This window comes from Saimiri boliviensis, chromosome 21 (genome assembly GCF_048565385.1).
Source record: "Saimiri boliviensis isolate mSaiBol1 chromosome 21, mSaiBol1.pri, whole genome shotgun sequence".
NCBI lineage: Eukaryota > Metazoa > Chordata > Mammalia > Primates > Cebidae > Saimiri > Saimiri boliviensis.
The window spans coordinates 3,635,346-3,658,959 of record NC_133469.1 but is presented as its reverse complement, the minus strand read 5'-3'; the positions used below and the strand labels follow the sequence as shown (position 1 = coordinate 3,658,959).

At 54.0% G+C, this 23,614-nt stretch overlaps 1 protein-coding gene across 7 annotated transcripts in view; it reads right to left on the bottom strand.

Annotated features, from left to right (window-relative positions):
• Window positions 1-725: 725 nt before the first annotated feature.
• Window positions 726-23,614, bottom strand: part of ARHGAP8 (Rho GTPase activating protein 8) — an 87,338-nt gene continuing 64,449 nt past the window's right edge. For 3 of the 7 annotated variants that reach the window (XM_039463146.2, XM_010343301.3, XM_074391168.1), the window contains exons 7-12: window positions 23,350-23,460; window positions 16,565-16,638; window positions 12,381-12,458; window positions 11,395-11,523; window positions 3,843-3,946; window positions 726-1,320 (exon numbers count right to left, since the gene is read on the bottom strand). In XM_039463146.2, coding sequence (XP_039319080.2) covers window positions 1,000-1,320; window positions 3,843-3,946; window positions 11,395-11,523; window positions 12,381-12,458; window positions 16,565-16,638; window positions 23,350-23,460 — 817 coding nt within the window. In that variant the 3' untranslated portion in view covers window positions 726-999. The other 4 variants (XM_074391169.1, XR_012515503.1, XM_010343304.3 and 1 more) reach the window with 4 other exon arrangements.

The following is a 23,614-nucleotide window of genomic DNA, read 5'->3' as shown; positions in this document are numbered from 1 at the left end:
AAGTCACCCCGCCGACACCTGGGTATGTCAGGATGTGTAAGCCATCCCCCCAAAGGAGCAAAAGAACCGCCCAGCTGACCCACTGACTCGTGGGCAGTAATGAACAGCCACTGCTTTCAGTGGTGGCGCTTACACAGCTGGGTGGCAGCAGCTGGGCAAGCTGTTTTTTTGAGATGGAGTTTCGCTCGTTACCCAGGCTGGAGTGCAAAGGTATGATCTAGGCCCACTGCAACCTCCACCTCCTGGATTCAAGAGATTCTCCTGCCTCAGCCTCCTGAGCAGCTGGGATTACAGGCATGCGCCACCACACCCAGTTAATTGTATTTTTTTTTTTTTTGAGACCGAGTTTCGCTCTTGTTACCCAGGCTGGAGTGCAATGGCGCGATCTCGGCTCACTGTGACCTCCGCCTCCTGGGTTCAGGCAATTCTCCTGCCTCAGCCTCCTGAGTAGCTGGGATCACAGGCACGCGCCACCATGCCCAGCTAATTTTTTGTATTTTTAGTAGAGATGGGGTTTCACCATGTTGACCAGGATGGTCTCGATCTCTAAACCTCATGATCCACCCGCCTCGGCCTCGCAAAGTGCTGGGATTACAGGCGTGAGCCACCGCACCCAGCAGTTTTGTATTTTTCATAGAGATGGTGTTTCTCCATGTTGGCCAGGCTGTTCTTGAACTCCTGACCTCAGGTGATCTGCCCACCTCAGCCTCCCAAAGTGCTGGGATTACAGGCGGGAGCTGCCACGTCCGGTGCCCTTAGCCACCACATTCTCGTTTTCAGCGGAACCACATTGGGTGATGCTTAGAAACATTAATCCTAGCAAATGCATTATTTTATCGGTCCGTAGCTCAGGTACCACAGAGAAGAGTCCAGGGGCCGGAAGCACGGAATTTTAATTCAAAGGTTCTGAGTTCATGTAATGCCTCAGATGGCAAGTTTATAAAACACACAGTGCAGAGACAGGCGTGGGAGGTAGCTGGAACTACAGTGTTTGCAACACTAGAAGCGTCTTCTGGCTGCTGTCAGGGGACTTGGAGGTAGGGAAGGCTTGGTGAGGGCCGTGGCTTGTATCTGCAGCACAGCCTCCTGCAAAGGGGCGGCCCTGCCCCCCTGCTCCCGCGGTGCCAGGCCATGGCCCCTGGGTGCCTCTGGCGCACTGAAGATGTTTTCATAGTACTCAATCAGCAGTTCAGTGAACAGGTTCAGGGGCACGAGGGCACTCAGGGAGGAGGCCCCCTGGGACGGCCAGATCAAATTCAGCCCGAAGACACAGGCCAGGTTAGAGCTGTTCATTTTGTTGAAAATGCTTTCCCGAGATACCTGGAGGAAATCATACATGAGGAAAGGGGAGTCAACACCATGGGCCACCCCTCCTCAGCTGTGGAAGGGCCACCCCCAGCAGGCAGTACAGGGGCTCCGTGCGTCCACCTCCCCACCCCGGGCCTCAGTTTTCCTATCTGACAGGAAGGGTTTGTCCTGGAGGACTCTCAGGCTCTGACCTGTGACAGTCTCAACACCCCACCCTCTCCTGTTCCACTGCAGCGTCTGGGGAGATACGCTCTTGAGGACGGGCGAACTAGGTGACCTCTCTGGCCTCTGTGCCGTGGGTGGCGAACTGGGCATGATGGGGACCAGCCAGCATGTAAGGCTCACTGCGAGGGGGGCCGAGAGTGTAAAGAGCTTGCGTCCCAGAAGGGCTCACGGTCCTTCTCGGCCACCGCTTACCGCAACCCCGGGAGGTGGGGGTCACTCCTCCCCATCTAACAGATGAGGCATCTGGGGCCCGGAGGGTACAGGAGACTTGCCCAAGGTCACGTGACAGGCCTGTGTGGCCCTGATGAGGGCAGGGCCTGTTCTCTTCTACTTGTCGCTGTACAAGATCCAAGCTGGGGGGAACCTCAGAGTTAGAAACGGGGATCGTGAGGCTGGGAGCAGAGAACTGGAGGGGGGCGTAGCCAGGTGGCACCTCACAGATCTGGTGAGGATGCCCAGACATGCCCAAGCCCTGCTTCTGGGAGACGGCCAGGGGCGGTCGAGGCTTCCCCTGCCTGACAGTCCCTTCCAGCTGTCCACCAGCCAGGCCAACAGGAGGCCACCCCTCCCTAAGCCGAAGCCCCCAGGTGCCACTGGAGGGGTAACGCCACGTCCCGTCACTGCTCATGGAGGAGGTGGCTATAGAGATAAATCAGTCTCTCCCACTGAAAAAGAAGTAGGGCGGACATGGTGGCTCACACCTGTCATCCCAGCACTTCGGTAGGCCGGTGGATCAGCCTGAGGTCAGGAGTTTGACACCAGCCCGGCCAACATGGCCAAAATCTGTCTCCACTAAAAATAGAAAAATTAACTAGGCCGGGCGCGGTGGCTCAAGCCTGTCATCCCAGCACTTTGGGAGGCCGAGGCGGGTGGATCACGAGGTCAAGAGATCGAGACCATCCTGGTCAACACGGTGAAACCCCGTCTCTACTAAAAATACAAAAAATTAGCTGGGCATGGTGGCGCGTGTCTGTAATCCCAGCTACTCAGGAGGCTGAGGCAGGAGAATTGCCTGAACCCAGGAGGCGGAGGTTGCAGTGAGCCGGGATCGCGCCGTTGCACTCCAGCCTGGGTAACAAGAGCGAAACTCCGTCTCAAAAAAAAAAAAAAAAAATTAACTAGCTGGGTGTGGTGGCGCTCGCCTGTAATCCCAGCTTCTCAGGAGGCGGAGGTGCAGGTTGCAGTGAGCTGAGATTGAGCCACTGCACTCCAGCTTGGGCAAGAGAGCAAGACTGTTTCAAAAAAAAGTAGAAACATTTTGAGAGGATTAGGAGAACAAATTTTAGTTTGGGGCCTCTGACAATTATATGAAGTGATAGGGAGAAAAAAACTTGTAAAACCCAGAGGTGGCACGCTCTGACGGACTCTGGCACGTGATACCTGTTCTGCCCAGGCACTCCCCTCCCCCACAGGGGGCACTGCCAGCACCCCGCACAGCCTGGGGCGAAGGCTTGGGGAGATGGAGATTAGACATACAGGGCTGTGGGGCTGGGGCTGGACCCGTTTGGATGTGTGGAGCCTTCCTCTGTTGACCGCACAGGGTTTTGGTCCACATGCATCCCTGCCCCGGGAGGAGAGAGCAGTCAGGGCAGGCCCAGAGCGGCGAAGGTTTTCTCTGTTCATTTGCTTAGCATGGTGCAGAAGACGGAATGGTGGCCCCCCCAAGACAGGCCACCAAAAATCTGTGACTGTGCCCTCATTTGGAAGGAGGGTTGTTGCAGCGGTCATTAAGTGAAGGATCTCAAGATGAGATCATCCTGGATCTTCTGGATGGGTCCTAAATCCAACGAATGGTGGCAGGGGCCCGAGCTTATGAGGGAAGGGCAGGCAGAGGCTGGAGTGCCCAGGACCTGCCCCTAGAGTGTCTGGAGGAAGCACAGCCCAGCACACCTGCATTCTGGGTGTCTGGCCTCGCAGAAGCGTGACATGGGTCAATTTCCATGGTTTCACACCACCCGCCGTGCGGTCACAAGCACCTACTGGGTGTGTCCCCTCCGCAGGAAGGGTCAGCTCAGTCCACAGTGAGGGCCGGTCACGCATCAGGCTCTGTGCCTGTGGTGGACAGTTTCCCACCTCTGAGACTCGGCCGAAACGGATGACGTGGGGGGCAAGGGACCCCACTCATGAAGGTCATTAGCAGTGGCCCAAGGACGGCGGGCCCACGGTGGGCCCGCGTGAGGTCCTTGCTGGCCAGGGAGTGGTATTCCGAGGGCCGAGCAGGGCGTGACCCCAGACCCAGGGTCCATGCAGGCACGGCACGGCGAGAGAGGCCACTGGGCCTCCCCCCTGTGCCCCCCATGCCCACTCACCGCGTGCAGGAAGCCCATGAGGTAGCGGAGTACGACGTAGTTGTGCTCGGGCAGGCTCCCCAGGATCTGACGGCAGCGGGCGACGCGCAGGCTGCTCTCCACACCTGGAACGGCACGGGCCTCCCTGCTGAGCTCCCGAGTGGCCAGGGTGGCCCTGCGTCCTGGCCCGGGAGGAGGGCCCCCCGCTGACTCCCTGGCTGTGTGGCTGTGCTCGGCAAACCCTGTGTGTGCTTGGCTGTTCTTGCACTTCTATGAAGAAATGCCTGAGATGGGGCCATTCACAAGAAGAGAGGGTTAACGGGCTCATGGTTCTGCAGGCTGTAAAACATGGCGCCGGCCCCGGGAGGCTTCCAGTCATGGCAGAAGGTAAAAGGGAAGGCGGCGTGTCACATGGCAAAAACAGGAGCAAGAGACAGTGCGGGCCAGAGGTGCCGCACGCCTTTAAACCAGGTCCGGTGAGTGCTCACTCGTGAGGCTGGCACCCACCCATGAGGGATCCACCCCCAGGATCCGATCACCTCCCCACCTCCAGCACTGAGGGTTACAGCTCAATGTGAGCCACCGTGGGGACTTCCCACCAGGCCACGGCCCTTCCATTCTGCAAGCTCTGTTCCTCTGCTTTCTCACCCAGCAACATCACGTTCCAGGAAGCTGCTAAAGCTCAATCACTTTATAAACAGGAACAGTCTAGACCAGATCTGGCCCATTGCCTGTTTTTGTCAGTAAAGCTTTTTTTTTTTTTTTGAGAAGGAGTTTCGCTCGTTACCCAGGCTGGAGTGCAATGGCGCGATCTCGGCTCACCGCAACCTCCGCCTCCTGGGTTCAGGCAATTCTCCTGCCTCAGCCTCCTGAGTAGCTGGGATTACAGGCACGCGCCACCATGCCCAGCTAATTTTTGTATTTTTAGTTGAGACAGCGTTTCACCATGTTGACCAGGATGGTCTCGATCTCTTGACCTTGTGATCCACCCGCCTCGGCCTCCCAAAGTGGTGGGATTACAGGCGTGAGCCATTGCGCCCGGCCCAGTAAAGCTTTCTTAGAACACAGCTACGGCATTACATACATTGCCTATGGCTGCTTTTGCCTTCGGGCAGAGCTAAGTAGCTGCAACAGAGACTGTGAAGTCTGAAATATTTACTACATATTTTCTACGTGGCCCGCTACAGAAAACGTTTGCAACCCTGCTCTAGATGAACTGCCTGCTCCTGATTCTCCACACCACAAATCCCTCCTGCTTTGTTGCTGTTGGGGAGGGCACTGTCCCGCCCTCCAGGGACCTGCTGCAACTGGCCCACACTGAGACCCACCCCCACTTACTCTTAGAACCACACCCACCCTCTTTTTGGTCCTGTTCTCATGACAGTGAATGATTTCTCAAGAGACCTGGTTGTTATGGCTTGGCAGAGTGGCTCAAGCCTGTCATCCCAGCACTTTGGGAGGTCTGGGCAGGCAGATCACAAGGTCAGGATTTCAAGACCAGCCTGGTCAATATGGTGAAACTCCATCTCTACTAAAACTACAAAACTCAGCTGGGTGTGAAGCTGAGGCAGGAGAATCGCTTGAACCCAGGAGGCGGAGATTGCCGTGAGCTGAGATTGTGCCACTGCACTCCAGCCTAGACGACACTCTTGTCTCAAAAAAAAAAAAAAAAAAGATCTGGTTGCTTACGTGTGTGGCATGACCTCATCCCATCTTGCTCCTTCTCACACTGCGTGAGATGCCTGCTCCTCCTTCACCCTCTGCCATGTGTAAGTTTCCTGAGGCCTCCCATGAAGCCAAGCAGATGCCAACAGCCTGCTTCCTATAAAGCCCAGAGAACCAGGAGCCAATTAAACTTCTTTTCTTTATAAATTACCCAGCCGCAGGTATTGACAACTCACATCCCACCAACCACCACCAGCTCTGTCTGTGGCTATCTGTGGGTAACTCTGGATAGTGGGGGACTCTGAAAACATCTCTTGCCTCCATGGCCACAAAAGGCTTACTGGTTTGGAGTGACATGCATTAGATACACCTTTGGTTAAAAACAAGCAAACAAAAAAACCAGGTTAAAAGGACTATTTGGAAACCAACTGGACGAATTAAAAAAACCTTTAGGGTCTTCCATGGAAATAGTGATGAAAAGCTTTCACCCTTAACAGGTCATCTTAACTTGTATGAAACTACGTATGAAAGTTATAAGATCTGGGTTTACAACTGGCTGTGTTGCTTCATGTCTGTCACCCCAGCACTTTGGGAGGCCGAGGTGGGCAGATCACTTGAGCCCAGGAGTTTGAAACCAGCCTGGACAACGTGGTGAGACCCCCCTCTCCTGTCTTTACACAAAAATCCTTAAAAATTAGCTGGGTGTGGCAGCGCATGCCTCAGCTACTTGGGAGGCTGAGGGGGCATGCCTGCTTGATCCCAGAGGTCAAGGCTGCCGTGAGCCAACAGCATGTCACTGCACTCCAGCCTGCGTGACAGAAGGAGACCCCGTCTTAAAATGTTTTTGTTTGCAGATCTTTATGCATGTATGTTACGTATACATGAAATTCTTCTCCCTCTGATGGTATTACCAAGTTAATTTATAAAATCCCTTAAAGGAGTTCTATTCAAATTGGCTTCAAGATAACATGAGCATTTATATAAATTAAATATTTCTAAAGCTCTCAGAAATAGAGAAACTAAATCAAATATTCTTTTCAAGTTCATGTGACTTCAGTAACTCACACCTGTAATCCCAACACTTTGGGAGGCTGAGGCAGGCAGATCACCTGAGTTCAAGACCAGCCTGGCCCATATGGTGAAACCCCATCTCTACAAAAATACAAAAATCAGCTGAGGGTGACGGCCAGTGCCTGTAATCCCAGCTACTCAGGAGGCTGAGGCAGGAAAATTGCTTGAGGTGGGACAATCACTTGAACCTAGGAGGTGGAGGTTGCAGTGAGCCAAGATGGCACCACTGTGCTCCAGCCTCGGTGACAGAGTGACGCTTCATCTCAAAACGAAACCCAAACCAAAACAGCTGCATGCTCTGAGTTATCCATATTAAGCATAATCCAGGCATACATCTTTATATAGTTGGGTTGACTAGTCAAGTAGGGTTAAAAATAGGTAACAGGGGCTGGGCCAGGTGGCTCATGGCACTTTGGGAGGCTGAGGTGGGCGGGTCATTTGAGGTCAGGGGTTTGAGACCAGCCTGGGCAAAATGGTGAAACCCTGTCTCTACTAAAAATACAATTAGTTGGGTGTGGTAGCACACACCGGTGATCCCAGCTACTCAGGAGGCTGAGGCAGATGGATCGCTTGAGCCTGGGAGGTAGAGGCTGTAATGAGCCAAGATTGGGCCACTGCACTCCAGCCTGGGTGACAAAGCAAGACTGTCTCCAAAAAAAAAAAAAAAAAGGGGAAATTACTTGAGATGATGACTAGCCTTATTCAGTGCTATGTAAGGCATTACAGTGAATAAGAAAGGTCACTTCCTGGCAGGCCCAGGAAACTTCAAATAGATTGAGAACTTTGAGAAGAATTCACGCAAATGTACAGATTCTACAGGCAAAATCCAGTGGCAGTTTTTGTGTTTTTTTGAGACGGAGTCTTGCTGTTGCCCAGGCTGGAGTACAATGGTGAGATCTTGGCTCACTGTAACCTCCACCTCCTGGGTTCAAGGATTCTCCCACCTCAGCCTTCCAAGTAGCTGGGACTGCAGGCACTTATCATAAGTTTTGTATTTTTTTAGGGATGGGGTTTCACCATGTTGGCCAGGCTGCTCTTGAACTTGTGACCTCAGGTGATCCAGCCACCCTGGCCTCCCAGAGTGGTGGGATTACAGGCATGAGCCACTGCGCCAGGCCCTGATGGCCAATTTTTGGCTTGGCTTTCTAGCCTCAAGAGGTTTTTAAAAAGTGAATCTGAGATTTCTTATTAAAAGTCTAGCAAAGCACACTTATAAAGAGCCTACATAGCCGGGCGCGGTGGCTCACGCCTGTAATCCCAGCACTTCGGGAGGCTGAGGCGGGTGGATCATGAGGTCAAGAGATTGAGACCATCCTGGCCAACATGGTGAAACCCCGTCTCTACTAAAAATACAAATTTAGCCGGGCGTTTGGCACGTGCCTGTGGTCCCAGCTACTCGGGAGACTGAGGAGGAAGAATCGCTTGAACCCAGGAGGTGGAGGTTGCAGTCAGCCGAGACTGTGCCACTGCACTCCAGCATGGCGACAGAGCGAGACTCCTTCTCAAAAAAAAAAAAAAAAAAAAAAAGAGCCTACATCGGTCAATTCCCATTCAAGACCAGACGTATTTGTAACTGAGAATGAAGAGGGAAGCAACCGCGGGGAGCAGTCACGCTCCAGCGGTAAACAGCGCACAGGCCTGTGAGCCCTCAGGCCATCTACCCAAAGCCCCAAAAGCTGATGCTGGAAGACTTGAGATCCACTTCGAAGAGATCATCAGAGCAGATGACGTACAGATAGTCCTCATGTCTCCTGCTGCACAGGCCACTCGAAGGTCACCGGAACACCAAGCGTCATCACCAAAGCCATCTACATTGCAAACTACAAAATCTACTGGGGGGCTGCTGCCACTCCCATTCTTCAAGCCAACATCTAGGAATTGTCCCAACTAAACGTTCTCTCAACTACAAAAATTGGAGGTTATGGTTTGTTCAAAGCATTCAACTTTGTGTTTGTTGACACAGAAATGCCCCTTATTAAAGGGCCGACTTAGGTAGTCCCCCTACTCCCACGTCCACCGCTGCCTCCCGAAATGAGACACAACCGTTTACCCGGAGTGACCCAGTGACGGCAATGAGAGGAGGATTCGGTGCAACATGAGACAATGACCAACGGAGTTACTGGACTGTTAAGACGTCTCGGGGAAAGTTTCAGATGGGGGAATGCTGGGGTTCAGAACGTTACTCTCGAAAAGATGGCCCCTGGGCATGTAAACTCTGTGATTAAGCTGAAGGCATCTAGGAAACGGCAGGTGCAGGAAGGGCTCTCTACCTCCCCAGACTGGTCTGTGACAGATCCTAAAATTCTCTCATGGGAGGGGTCCGCCGTATGCCCAGAGGGAAGGAACACCCTTATCTCTAAAGATGGAGGGGTGCCAAAAGGAATTGAACCCCTTTTGTCCATCACATTTCCCTAATTTTCCACTCTTCGTCCAAGCTGCTATCAAAACATTTAGGCCTAAGGATGTCTTCAGGTCTTTTCTTTCTCTCTCTCCTCCTTCCCTTCCTGTCTTCATTTCTTTTTTTTTTTTTTCATTTCTTTTTTTTTCGCTCTTGTTACCCAGGCTGGAGTGCAATGGCGCGATCTCGGCTCACCGCAACCTCCGCCTCCTGGGTTCAGGCAATTCTCCTGCCTCAGCCTCCTGAGTAGCTGGGATTACAGGCACGCGCCACCATGCCCAGCTAATTTTTTGTATTTTTAGTAGAGATGGGGTTTCACCACGTTGACCAGTATGGTCTCGATCTCTCAACCTTGTGATCCACCCGCCTCGGCCTCCCAAAGTGCTGGGATTACAGGCTTGAGCCACCGCGCCCGGCCTCCTGTCTTCATTTCATTTCCTCCCTCCCTCTCCCTCCCCTGCTCCTCCCTTCCTTCCTTCCTTCTGGTCTTTGCTTTCCCTCCCTCCCTCCCTTTTGGAGACGGGGTCTTGCTCTTTTGTCCAGGCTGAAGTACAGTGGCATGAGCATGGCTCACTGTAGCCTCAAACTCCCAGGCTCAAGCCATCTCCCACCTCAGTCTCCTGAGTAGCTGGGAATACAGGCACATGCCACCAAGCCCAGTCAATTTTAAAAATCTTTTGTAGAGATGGGGGTCTCACTGTGTTGCCCAAGGTGGTCTAAAACTCTTGGGCTCAAGTGATCTTTCTGTCTTGGCCTCCCAAACTGCTGGGATTAGAGCCATGAGCCACCGTGCCCAGCCTGGGTCTTTTTTTTTCCAACTCATGACTACTTTTGTGCCAGTAAAACTTATATTAAACAAACTGGCATGCTTTTCTCCTGTGAATCTGTCTTTTGTCAGAATAACAAGTTAGAGGGTTCCCGCCAAGGAACCCAAGAGGGGTAGCAGGAAAGGATGTCTTCCTTCCCTACCGAGGATGCTGAACATGACTACACTCTCTGGTTTGTTCATTGGTGCTTATCTGGAAGAGAACAAAGGTGTGTTATCTTCATGACAGGAGACAGTGGTGCAAGCCAGAGTTGGGTCCTTCTCCCCAGGGGACTGGGAGCAGCATCCCATTTGAAAAGACCGTGCGTGGGGCCGGGTGCGGTGGCTCAAACCTGTAATCCCAGCACTTTGGGAGGCCGAGGCGGGTGGATCATGAGGTCAAGAGATTGAGACCATCCTGGTCAACATGGTGAAACCCCGTGTCTACTAAAAATACAAAAAATTAGCTGGGCATGGTGGCGCGTGCCTGTAATCCCAGCTACTTGGGAGGCTGAGGCAGGAGAATTGCCTGAACCCAGGAGGTGGAGGTTGCGGTGAGCCAAGATCGCGCCATTGCACTCCAGCCTGGGAAACAAGAGCGAAACTCTGTCTCCAAAAAAAAAAAAAAGACCGTGCGTGATTCCTTAAATGAAGACCTGAGTGGTTTTATAGTTCTTCTGAGGCATCAGCTTTCCTAGCACTCGCCAGTATTTTGAGATGCTGTTACGGAGTTGTTTTTCAGTCACCTGTGCTTAGCCAACCTGAGCATCTGCCCAATCACAAAGCGCCTGCAGGATCATCTGCCCAATCACAAAGCGCCTGCAGGATCATCTGCCCAATCACAAAGCGCCTGCAGGATCATCTGCCCAATCACAAAGCTCCTGCAGGAACATCTGCCCAATCACAAAGCGCCTGCAGGATCATCTGCCCAATCACAAAGCGCCTGCAGGATCATCTGCCCAATCACAAAGCGCCTGCAGGATCATCTGCCCAATCACAAAGCGCCTGCAGGATCATCTGCCCAATCACAAAGCGCCTGCAGGATCATCTGCCCAATCACAAAGCGCCTGCAGGATCATCTGCCCAATCACAAGGCGCCTGCAGGATCATCTGCCCAATCACAAAGCGCCTGCAGGATCATCTGCCCAATCACAAAGCGCCTGCAGGATCATCTGACCAATCACAAAGCACCTGCAGGATCACACCCTAGAACTGCTTAGTTTGTATCACACATACTTGGCATCCTACAGTGATTTGGGAGAAACACTGAGAGTCCCTTTCTAGATGAGAGTGCTGAGGGGCTGGGAGCAGGTACAGGCAGGACTTTGACCGGGATGATGTCCCCAAATCTAGAGAGACCCTCCATTACTCTGCCTCCCGGTCCAGCTGCACCTGAGACTAGCCGGGCCAACGCCAACCGAGCCCACCTCCTCTGCCCTTAGATAGTGGGGCCTGGCTGTGCCTGCTGCAGCAGCCGCAAGGACTCCCTCTGTTGCCCTGCAGTGCCAGGTGGCAACAAGATGAGAGTGGGTGCACGCCACCTCAGCCACCCCAGAGCCTGACCCTGGGCCAGTAGCTGGGGAACAGCATTTGAAGACCAGGCTCGCCACCCCCGCCCCGAGGCAGCTACTCACAGGTGATCCCAAGAATCTGCTCGTAGGCCTGGAAGGTCAGCAGGGGCTGGGGCAGCTCTCGAAGGAAGGTCTTCAGGATCACGGCAGGGATGTGAATGTCCCCATAGTCGTCGAAGTTCACGGGCTTCCCTGTACACGGAACACAGCACCGCTGAGGTCTGCACCCCGGCCCCGGCACTGCCGCTGCAGAATGAGCTCTCGGACGTGTGGTGTGACAGGTCCAGAGGGGAAGCGCCTGATGCTGGAGCCACGTGTCCTGGGGAGGATGCTGTCCCCACCTAGAAAGGGGGGTGGCTCTGGCCCCATCAGTCCTGATTCCGCCCTCACTGCCTCCTCGTGGGCTCCCCGTGGAGGCTGGGGCGGGCTGCTGGCTTCTCTGTGGCATGCTGTTACTCCCGGCTACAATGCCAGCTCTTTGTGGCCAGGGCCTTGGCAGAGATGGCACTGCAGGCCTGAGCTCAGCCCTGTGTGGCCCTGACGCTCCATGATTGCATAATGCACAATCGACTGTGGGAGCGAGCAGGACAGAGGGCAAGTCTCGCCAGCAAGACAGCAGCTTCATTAGCATCAGTGCAACGCGTCCTCAGCTCAGAGGCCACTGCCCCTGCCCACAGGTTACACATGGCAGCTCAGGAAGCCACGCTGAGCCAGTTCGGGGGAGCTGTCAGACAAAATACCAGCTTCCCTGCACTGCAGGGTGTCTCCTGAAAGCACGTGCCCACCTGGTGCGGATGGAGAAACCTAAAGGCAAAATGGCATCGTGCGGCCACCTTGTCCCAGCAGGGGCTGGGGGTCTGGACAAAGGGTCCCCACTCCGGACTACCAGTGGGCTCCTCAGTGGCTCCTGGGAAGCTGCCCCCGCCCTGAGCGTTTTCTGGGAGTTGGATGGGTTTCGGGGGCGCTACGCTGCCTCTGCTCTGAGGCCCGGGAGCCCTGCGGTCGCTGCCAGGCCGTGGCTGGGGGCTCAGGCTGCGGGGCGCACTCACCTTGGTTGTACAGCCGCTGGACCTCGCGGATGGTCTGCACGCTGGCGGATCTGCGGAACAGGCCCTCGGTGCGCAGGCCTGCAGGAGAGGAGCTGCCGGGTATCTCACAGATCCCAGCCCACTGGAATTCCAGAACATTCTAGGATGCCCCCTTTTCCGCTGCATCACCCAACTGTGCTGGTCTCCGGCTTTTCCCTCACTACAGCTGACCCCCACCTTTATTTATTCCTCAAATCTTTTCCATATTCCCCAGCCCACCTGGTTTCCCACCTCTGTGGTCCATGGAAAGGGAAGGCAGAGACAGATTCTGAACTTGGACAGTCCAGCTCTACCTACCAGCTGTGTGACCTCAGAGAAGACACTCACCCTCTCTGAGCCTATCTGCCTTGTTTATCTGCAGAGTGAGGCCACGAGCTCCTGTCTCCAAGGGCTGCAGAGAGGACTGGACAAGGTGATGCCTGGTACGTGCCTGGCACCCAGGGGCCTCCAGACACGCGCTTCCCAGGAGGGCTGGGGCTGCGCTGTCCAGCACAGCAGCCAGTAGCTGTACGTGGGGATTTAACTTAAAATGAAAAATCCAGTCACTCAATTACATGAGCCTCATGTGAACTGTCCTGGCTACTCAGGGCTACTCCACAGGGGCTGGTGGCTGCTGTTTAGACGGTGGAGATACAGATGATGTCAAGTTCTACTGGGCAATTCTGATAAAGAGTTGATTGTGGGCTGGGCGCGCTGGCTCACACCTGTAATCCCAGCACCTTGGGAGATCAAGGCAGGCAGATCACTTGAGGTCAGGAGCTTGAGACCAGCCTGGCCAACATGGTGAAACCCATGTCTACTAAAAATACAAAAAATGCTAGCTGTGGTGGCGTGTGCCTGTAATCCCAGCTACGCAGAAGGCCGAGGCAGGAGAACTACCGGACCCCAGGAGGCGGAGGTCACAGTGAACTGAGGTCGCGCCACTGTACTCCAGCCTGAGTGAACCAGATTCCATCTCAAAAAAAAAAAAAAAAAGTTGATTATATCAAAGAAGAACACTTGTCTCCACTGTCAATTTATACAGAGTTTTCAGCGCTTCTAATTGGCTCATGAAGGCAGCAACTCATGTGGCCTCTTGAGGCCTGGGGTGGAGGCAAGGGTTTCCTCTGGCCAGGCCCCTGCTGGCCTCAGAGCCAGGAAGAGAAACAAGCCTGAGCCTGCCCTGGGGAGCCTGCGGTGGATGGTGGGGGTGCCCTGCAACGCCAGCACCTAGGACCTGGTGCAAGCATCTGGAGGTCCAAGTCTTCCTGGGACTTGCAAGGCGTGACCTCCCCTTCTCCCCTCTTCCTTGAGGCCCCACGCGATCATGCACCCCCATGGCCGTGGGCCTCTGCACATGCGGCTCCTCTCTGGGGTCCTTCTGCCAGCTAGCATGGGCAGCCTCTCCCCGGCCTCAGAGCTCAGCGCCATCGCCAGATGGAATCATGAGAAAGGGCAGTGGCCGAGGGACCACAGGTGGCGGGGTCTGGGGCCCACGGTGCAGTCTGTGGAGGAGCTGCGGTCTGCATTGGGGGTTTGGCCACGTTGGGGAGATTCCCTGAGGAAGCAACCATTGAGCTGAGCTCTAGAGGCTGGAGGGGAGCCAGCCCTGCCTGGGTGCTAGGGATGGGGGGTGGGTGCAAAACCCTGGCTGGAGAAACCACAGGGTAAAGGCACACAGGCCGGGGAGGGGGAAGACCCAGGAGGGGCCAGGCCAAGCCTCAGGGCTGGGACAGCGGCTGGGAAAGGGACTCCCGCACTTCCTGAGGCCTGGCCTTGGCCACCTGGGACAGGAAGAAAAGGTGATCGCTCCCTACAAGGTTTACTAAAGGAAACGCCGAGTGCCCTGAATCGGACTTTGGATCTCCTCCCAGGGCCTGCACTTAGTAGGTCTCAACACGTGCCCGTCCGCTGCAGGCTGAGGGCGGAGTGGGCCCGCTCTCGAGGGTGAAGAAGGCAATGGCGCCTGTCAAACGGTTTCACTCTCCCCGGGGAAGCCACTGTCATCTTTCCCCGTCCTCAGACCCCTCCCGAAGCCTCTTCTCCTTTCTGAAGCTCAGGGAACTCCGATCTCTGAGCAGCCACACCCTGCATCGAGCCCTTCAGTGTCTGCCACCTGTCACAGTACAGAGCTTCATGGGAATGTGCTTTATGAAACAGAAAAGGAAAGAAAGAAACAATAGTGCTTCCCTTCATTGTCACCACAGCCTTGCACCATCTGGCCGCCCCCTCTCACTTCCCCCACCACCTCTCTGCTCCCATCGTCCAGGGCCCAGTGACTCCATGTGCCTTCCTGGCCCGGACCTGGCCCGGTGGCTGGTCCCTCTCCTTTCTGCTGAGTGACTGCCGTGGGCAGAATTCTGAGATGGCCCCTGGCCTCCTGGCCCCTAGAGAACATGTACGTGCGGGTTCCCAGGTGGTCAGTCAAACAAGCTAGTCCTGCAGCCAAGGCGCCAAGCCAGTCGGCCTTAAGATACAGAGATGATCTCGCAGGCGCCCGACTTTCACCCTGTGGCTTCTCCAGCCAGGGGTCTGCCCCCGCCGAATCCCCACCACCCAGGCAGGGCTGACTCCCCTCCAGCCTCCAACAGGTGAGTTTTAAAAGGACCCAGGTTCTTTCAATGACAGAGAACCCAGCCCGGGGAGGGGATTCACGCGAGCTGTGGTCTGCGGGAAGAGGGGCCGGGCCTGGCAGGGAAAGCAGGGGCGGTCGCCGCTAAGCCAGGCCCCGGGCTGACAGGCAAGGAAGTGGGCACCTCACAATGCCAACTGCCAAGAACAAGACCAGGCCAAGGATCTGAACGAACTTGGACGTGGACTCTTCCCCGGTACCTCCAGCCACCAGGAGGAAGCCCAGTCCGGTCAGCACCTGGAGTTCAGCGTGTGAGACCCTGAGCAGAGAACCCAGCCCCCATGTGCCCAGACTTCTGATCCACAGAAATGGAGATAATAAACTCGTGTTGTGTGGGTTGGGCCTGATGACTCACGCCTGTAATCCCAGCACTATGGGAGGCTGAGGTGGGCCAATCACCTGAGGTCAGGAGTTCAAAACCAGCCTGGCCAACATGGTAAAACCGCATCTCTACTAGAAAATACAAAAAAAAAAAAAAAAAAAAATAGCTGGGCTTGGTGGGGCATGCCTGTAATGCCAGCTACTCAGGAGGCTGAGGCAGGACAATCGCCTGAACCTGGGAGGCGGGGGTTGCAGTGAGTGGGGACCAAGCCATCGCACTCCAGCCTGGGTGACAGAGTGATATCTCAATAATAACGACAACAAAGGAACTGATACGTTTTTAAAGAGGGAGAGACAGACTCCCTGTTGCAGCTTCTGATTTTTAGTCTGTATGCACACCTCTCATAAGCACGACAGAATGGAAAATGCTACCGTGACATCTGGTCAAAGTAGAGACAGCTCGAAATGACAGTCCCTCAGCTACAGCAGCCGCGTCTCATAGAACATTCTGTGATCAGAACGTGCCATCTCTGGGGCACACAGGGACAGACCACCACGGCCCTGGCAGCAGTGACTCTCACTTCTTGGCTGACACCCCCACATCCGCGCTGCAGCACCCAGGCTGGAGAGCACCCCGCCCAGGTGAGCCTGCACCGGAGGTCCCAGGTGAGCCTCCCTGGTGCCTGCTCCTCCATGGGAGCCTCTTTCCCCCAACTAGGGTAAACACGACCTCCACGGACCTCAGTTCTAGCCTCAGGAGCTGTGGGGAGCCCACAAGGCTCACCCCATTCCAAGATCCTGGCTGCACCCGCCCCACCGGCAATGTTGCAGGCAAATCAAAGTTGATCCCGTCAGAGGAGCCCCCATTTCAAGAGGGCTTCCTACAGGCTGGCACTGTCTGAAGTGTTTTGCAGGCAACATCTCATTTAGGGGTCGTGACAATCCTACGAGTCACATACTGTTTGTTATTAACCCCACAGGACAGATGAGGGAATGGAGGCCCAGAGAGGGTGTGTAACGGGCCCCAGGTCACACAGCTAGTCAACAGGGGAGACAGGATTCAAACCCGGACCATCCGAAGCCAGATCCCAGACCTGCAGCCACTGTGCCCTCCCTTCCTGGCCTGTGGGGTGCTCAGGATCCAAGACAACCCACCCAGGGAGGTGCACCCAGCAGCCCTCACGTCGCCCAGCCGGAGCCGGCCCAGCCTCACCTTTCTCTCTCAGGTACGTCACTGTGAACCTCAGCACGGGGGGGATGAGTTCGCCTTGGTTTTTGTCTTTGAGGCTGAGAAAAGGGAACAGAAAGGGACAGTTTGTACCTGAGCTTGATGGGTGATCACCACGTGCAGGGCTGCTGGCCCTCTGCACACCCCTGCGAAGACACAGGGCCAAGCACTGTCCAGGGAGAGGCAGGCTCAGCCCTCAGGAAGCAGAATGTCTGGGGCCATTGATAAAATGATAGTGCAGTGTTTGAGAACCCCATGAGAGGGATATTTATGAGACAGGAAAGACCTGGGGGTTGGGGAGGAGTTCCCCAGGATGCAACTTCAGAGCGGGGTTTTGAGGGATGCGTAGGAGCCTGCCAGAGGACATAAGAAAGAAGGGCATTCTAGACAGGGAAGACATACCTGGAAGTCTCAGAGCTATGAGATGGCTTGGCTGTGACGGCAGAACCTGAAGCCCTGGACTGGATGCCGATCCAGTTAACAAACATTGCTGACAAAAGCCCAGCATGTCATCTGGGTTATCCTGTCTCTTACTGGGCTATTTTGAGACAGAGATTCACATAAAGACATTTTGGCCAGGTGTGGTGGCTCACGCCTGTAGTCCCAGCACTTTGGGAGGCCAAGGTGAGCAGATCACTTGAGCCCAGGAGTTCAAGACTAGGCTGGCCGACACGGCAAAACCCCGTCTCTATTAAAAATACAAAAATTAGGTGGGCACGGTGGGATTAATAGAGATCCCACATCTATTAATATATTAGATGTGGCCAGGCGCGGCGGCTCACACCTGTAATCCCAGCATTTCGGGAGGCCGAGGCAGGTGGATCACAAGGTCAGGAGTTTGAGACCAGCCTGGACAACATGGTGAAACCCCATCTCTAATAAACACACAAAAATTAGCCAAGTGTGGTGGCACACAACTGTAATCCTAGCTACTCTGGAGGCTGAGGCAGGAGAATCACTTGAACTGGGAGGCAGAGATTGCAGAGCGCCGAGATTGCACCACTGAACTCCAGCCTGGGGGACAGTGGTGAGACTTCAACTCAAAAAAAATATATATATATAGATATAGAAATATCTATATATATGATACATACGTTTTATATATTATATATGTAAATTATATATATGTATTATTTGTGGTGAGCCTGGTTTTACATATTTAATATAATACAGTCTATTTTCAATTTTCAGACGCTATTACACCACTCTACTTACAGCGTAAGTCTCCCATCCCATCCTCTGCCTTCTTTTTGTGTGTGTGTGTGTTTTTTTTTCTGGAGACAGGGTCTTGCCCTGTGATCCTGGCTGGCTGCTGCCTTGACCTCCTGGGCTCAAGCAATCCTTTCACCTCAGCCTCCCAAGTAGCTGGGACTACAGGCATATGCCACCATGCCCTGCCAGCTAGTTTTTTGAATTTTTTGTAGTGACTGCGTTTTGTCATGTTGCCTAGACTAGTCTTGAACTCCTGAGCTCAAGTGATCCACCTGCCTTGGCTTCCCAAAGTGCTGGGATTATAGGCCACTGTGCCTGGCCCGTCTTCTTAATACATGATCCATTGTTCTAACACGTGTTGAGCCTCATAGTACTTTATTATGTTTGTTTAAACAGTCAATTCACTTTTCAAGATGTTCTTAAAATGGGAAAATCATTGATTTCCTGTTGACACATGCCATTTGCAGCACACGTCACTCCTTTGTAAGGGCCCCCATTTCCATCTGGTGCTCTCTTCTTCTGCCGCTCTTCTCTTCACATTCTGTCTAGTTTAGTTCTGCCGAAAACACATTCAGCTTTTTTGGTTTATCTGAAACAGTTTTTACTGGGCATTTACTTTTAAAAGTTTTTTGCAGAGAAATCAGCTATCATTTCTTTTTTTTTTTTTTGAGATGGAGTCTCACTTTGTTGCCCCAGGCTCGCGTGCAGTAGAGCGATCTCAGCTCACTGCTACCTCCGCCCCTCAAGGTTCAGGAGAGTCTCCTGCCTCAGCCTCCGGAGTAGCTGGGATTACAGGTGTGCACCGCTATGCCTGGCTGATTTTTTTGTTTTCAATAGAGATGAGGTTTCACCACGTTGGCCAGGCTGGTCTGAAACTCCTGACCTCAGGTGATCTACCTGATCTACCTGCCTCAGCCTCCCAAAGTGCTGGGATTACAGGTGTGAGCCACCACGCCTGGCCAAGAAAAGCCTTTTCAACAAATGCTGCTGCAATAAATCAGACCTTGCCTCACAACATATATAAAAATCTACTCAAAATAGATCAAAGATCCAAATCTAACAGCTCAGTTGTAAAAGTCTTGGGAAAAAAGCATAGGCACGTCATCACCTTGGATTTGGCAATGGTTTCTTAGATAAAAACGAAAAGCACAAGTGACAAAAGAAAAAAATAGATACGGTGGCTCACGCCTGTAATCCCAGTGCTTTGGGAGGCAGAGGTTGCAGTGAGCCGAGATAGCGCGCTACGCTCCAGCCTGGGCGACAGAGCAGGACTGTCTCAAAAAAAAAAAAAGCCGGGCTTGGTGGCTCATGCCTGTAATCACAGCACTTTGCGAGGCCGAGTTGGGTGGATTGCCTGAGCTCAGGAGTTCAAAACCAGCCTGGGCAACACGGTGAAACTCTGTGTCTACTAAAATACAGAAGAAATCAGCCAGGTAGCCAGGTATGGTGGCGTGCCCCGGCAGTCCCAGCTACTCGAGAGGCTGAGGCAGGAGAATTGCTTGAACCTGGGAGGCAGAGGTTGCAGTTCCAGACTGAACAACAGAGCAAGACTCTGATTCAAAAGAAAAGAAGAGAGAAAAGAAAAAAGAAAAGAAAGAAAATGCCGAGGCCGGGCGTGGTGGCTCACGCGTGTCATCCCAGCACTTCGGGAGGCCGGGGCAGGTGGATCGTGAGGTCAGGAGCTCAAGACCATCCTGGCCAACATGGTGAAACCCCGTCTCTACTCAAAAGATAAAAATTAGCTGGGTGTGGTGGCGTGAGCCTGTAATTACAGCTACTCGGGAGGCTGAGGCAGGAGAATCACATGAAGCAGGGAGGCAGAGGTTGCAGCGAGCCAAAAGAGAAAATGCCAGAGCTCAGCAATGTCCTGCCCCACCCCGCCCTAAGGACACATCAGTCTCTTCCCTGTACCCGCCCTGCCCCCCAGCTGCCCACATGGCCCTCCTGTTTCCATTTTTCCTCTTCAGGGATGGCAAGCAAAGGCCTCTTGAAACGTTGACTTCCCTTTACTGTATTAACTAGCGAATTCTAAGGTGATAAGCTTTCTGCTGTATGCCTCTGAAGTTAACTCGGCAAATTAACATTTGTGAATAGGATTCAGTTATGAATTTTCATGACTTTCATTCATTCACAGTCCAAACAAATTACCTATCTAGTGCTTCCTTTAAAATGTTTATTGCCATTTTATTACAATCACTGGCAATGAAACAACCTAAAATATTAATGTGAAGAACCAACTGCATGCATACTCTCCCTATGCGGCGTGTGCAGAGGGTTGTTCAAAGGTGGGCCGGTGTGGCACTGTCCCAAAAGCAGCTAAGGACTGGAATTTTACAGGTACAACTGGCCCTGGATAGGGATGGACTGTGGCAAGGTGACAGAGCCAACAGCCCTGCGTCAGCGTGTTCTGAAAGGTACCTGCTCGGAACGCAGGGCTAACGGCGTCCCTGACGGCTGTCCAGGAGCCGAGAGGCCTACACACCCCTGGGCAGCAGTCTGCCCACACTTCACTCAGGTCGACGGCTTTGGAAGTCTGTGAGCTGTGCTCGTTTTGTGTGTGTGTGTGTGTGTGTGTGTGTGTGTGTGTGTGTGTGTGTGTTTGTTTTTGTTTTTTTTTGAGACAGTTTCCCCTTGTTACCCAGGCTGGAGTGCAGTGGTGCGATCTCAGCTCACTACAGCCTCCCGCCTCCTGGGTTCAAGCAATTCTCCTGCCTCGGCCTCCCGACAAAACTTAGCCGGGGGCGGTGGCGTGCGCCTGTAGTCCCAGCTACTCAGGAGGCTGAGGCAGGAGAACTGCTTGAAACCGGGGGCAGAGGTTGCAGAGAGCTGAGCTCACATCACTACACTCCAGCCTGGGTGACAGAGTGACACTCCGTCTCAAACAACAACAACAACAAAAACCAGCCCCCAAATGTGTTATCTTACATCCGGAGGTGTCAGGAGTCGAGAAGGGGCTGAGCCGACTGTTCCACCTGGAGGCTCTGGGAGGACCCACTCCTGCCTTTTTCAGTTCCCAGGAGTGCCGGCTTCCCTTGGCTTCCGGCCCCGCACCCCTCCGGCCTCTGCTTCCGCGGCCACAGCTCCTCTCCGACGCTGACCGTCCTGCCTCCCGCGTGCAAAGACGCTGGCGACTGCTTTGGGTCCACCAGAGAAGCCAGGACAATCCCCCATCCCAAGATCCTTCACTTAATCATTTCTGCAAAGTCTGTTTTGCTGCGCAAGGTGACCTAATTACGGGTTCTGAGAATGAGGGCGTGATTCTGCCTCCCACCCTGCCTTCCCTGAGCTCCACCACTCCTGGCCAAGAAACAGGCAGGTCCCCAGGGCCGAATCCACTTTCCTCGAACCCCAGGAATGGCTTTGCCCACGTGGCTCAGGAAGGGCAGGTACACAGTGGACCCGCTCCCCAGATGCTGCCAGAGCCGCCTCCGTTCTCAAAACCTTTCAAAATGTTGCAAAATCTACCCTGGGTGGCCGAGGGGGCCAGATCATTTGAGGTCAGGATTTCGAGACCAGCCTGGCCAACATGGTGAAACCCCATCTCTATGAAAATATGAAAATTAACTGGGCATCATGGTGGGCACCTGTAATCCCAGCTAACCGGGAGGCTGAGGCAGAAGAATTGCCTGAACCTGGGAGAGAGAGGTTGTGGTGAGCTGAGATCTTACCACTGCACTCCAGCCTGGGCCTTAAGAATCATCAGACTTTAAAGAAACCAAATCACAGGCCGGGCACGGTGGCTCACGCCTGTAATCCCAACACTTTGGGAGGCCAAGGAAAGTGGATCACTTGAGGGCAGGATTTCGAGAGCAGCCTGGCCAACATGGTGAAACCCCATCTCTACTAAAAATACGAAAATTAGCTGAGCATAATGGTGGGGGCCTGTAATCCCAGCTCTTTGGGAGGCTGAGGTGGGTGGATTGCTTGAGGTCAGGAGTCTGAGACCAGACGGGCAACATGGCCAAACCCTGTCTCTACTGAAAATACAAAAAAATTAGCCCGGCATGGTGGTGTGCCTGTAGTCCCAGCCACTCGGGAGGCTGAGGCAGGAGAATTGCTTGAACCCAGAAAGCAGAGTCTGCAGTGAGCTGAGACGGGGCTACTGTACTCCAGCCTGGGCAGCAGAGCAAGATCCTGTCCCCGCCATCCCCCCAAAAAGACCGTATAACAGAAATAAGGAAACAAGCTGGCCGGGCGCACTGCCTCATGCCTGTAATCCCAGCACTCTGGGAGGCCGAGGTGGGCGGATCACGAGGTCAAGAGATCGAGACCATCCCGACCAACATAGTGAAACCCCGTCTCTACTAAAATACAAAAATTAGCTGGGCGTGGTGGCACACGTCTGTAGTCTCAGCTACTTGGGAGGCTAAGGCAGGAGAATTGCTTGAACCTGGGAGGTAGAGGTTGCAGTGAGCTGAGATCGAGCCACTGTACTCCAGCCTGGCGCCTGGCAACAGAGTGAGACTGTCTCAAAAAAAAAAAAAAAAAAAGGAAAAGAGCTGAGAGAAGAGGTGAGTTCAAGGCTGTGGGAAGCAGGAAAGTTCCTTTAAAGTTTCCTTTCTTGTTAGAGAATAAATGTGCTAATAATTTTGTGAAGCTCTATCCTCTGGAGCTGTTGGACACGCCATGCTTCCAGGCACGTGGTACATTCTGTGTCCTTGTACTTTACCCAAGATCTCTGTGCTGGACGTGCTCACAGGCATGTCCCAGCTCTCCACTGCTTTTACCTGTTTAGAAAAGTTCTAAGTTGTCAGGCAATCGGGTTTTAGTTTAGATTGTGAGGTCTGGCTCCAGCCAGCGGAGAGCAGACACAGCAGTGAGGACGACCCCAAATGCGTAGGGGATAAATGTGTGTGTTTTCATTTGTTCATTGCACTCTCCTGGGTCAGTGGCTAGAAGTAAAAATTGCGTTGCTGAAAGATCCTTTGTCTCAGTGCTGATTTTTCTTTGCGGCACCGAGCATCTGTTTCCAACAAAGGCCACGTGGCTGATAAAGGACAGGTCATGCTGCGGTGACAGTGACGCCACATCTCAGCGGCTGGACCCAACACAAGCCTGTCTTCACGATGCCCGTGTCCAGCCTGGGTGTTAGCAGAGCACACAGTGATGTGGGGATCAGGGACGCAGAGTGACGAGGCACCATCTCCACCTGACCGCGGCCTGTACATCACCACGAGAGGCCGCTGCCCGCTGGCTCGGGAAGCTTTGTCCCAGCACGACACACCCACACCCGCACCCGCACCTAAGCACATCCCATGACCACGGCCTCCCTGAGGTGGCGGGAGGTGCCCTGTGTACCTGGAGCACAGAGAGCAGCAGTGACGGAGGCTGGGGCGGGAAACTCAGGGATCCCCCTCTGCTACCCACTCCTGGCCGTCCCCAGCAGGCACGGAGCAGCGAGCGTGCGGCCTCAGTGGGGGGCTCAGGCTTCATCTTTCCCACAGGGTTAAGCTCGGCTGCTGGAAGCAAAGGTCTGGGGAAAATGTCTCTAGACCCGGAAGCGCCCATAGCTGCCAGGGCCCCGGGCGGAGGAGCAGACACGTCCCCGGCTCACTTACTATTGCAGACTGACGCCAAACTGCTGGGTGGGCAGCGGGGGCCGCGGCGGCGGGGTCTTGGCGGAAGGTGGCGGCCGGCCCTCGTGCAGACGCTGGAGCTTCTCGTCGTACCTGCACACACCACAGAGGCTGGGCTCTCACCTGGCAGGGCAGCTGGCAGCCACGGAGGCGCTGGGTGGGGCTGGATGCCCCACACATCTGCAGGACACCTGGGTGTCGCATCCCTCTGGGCACACGTGCCACACCACCAGCTCACACACACACG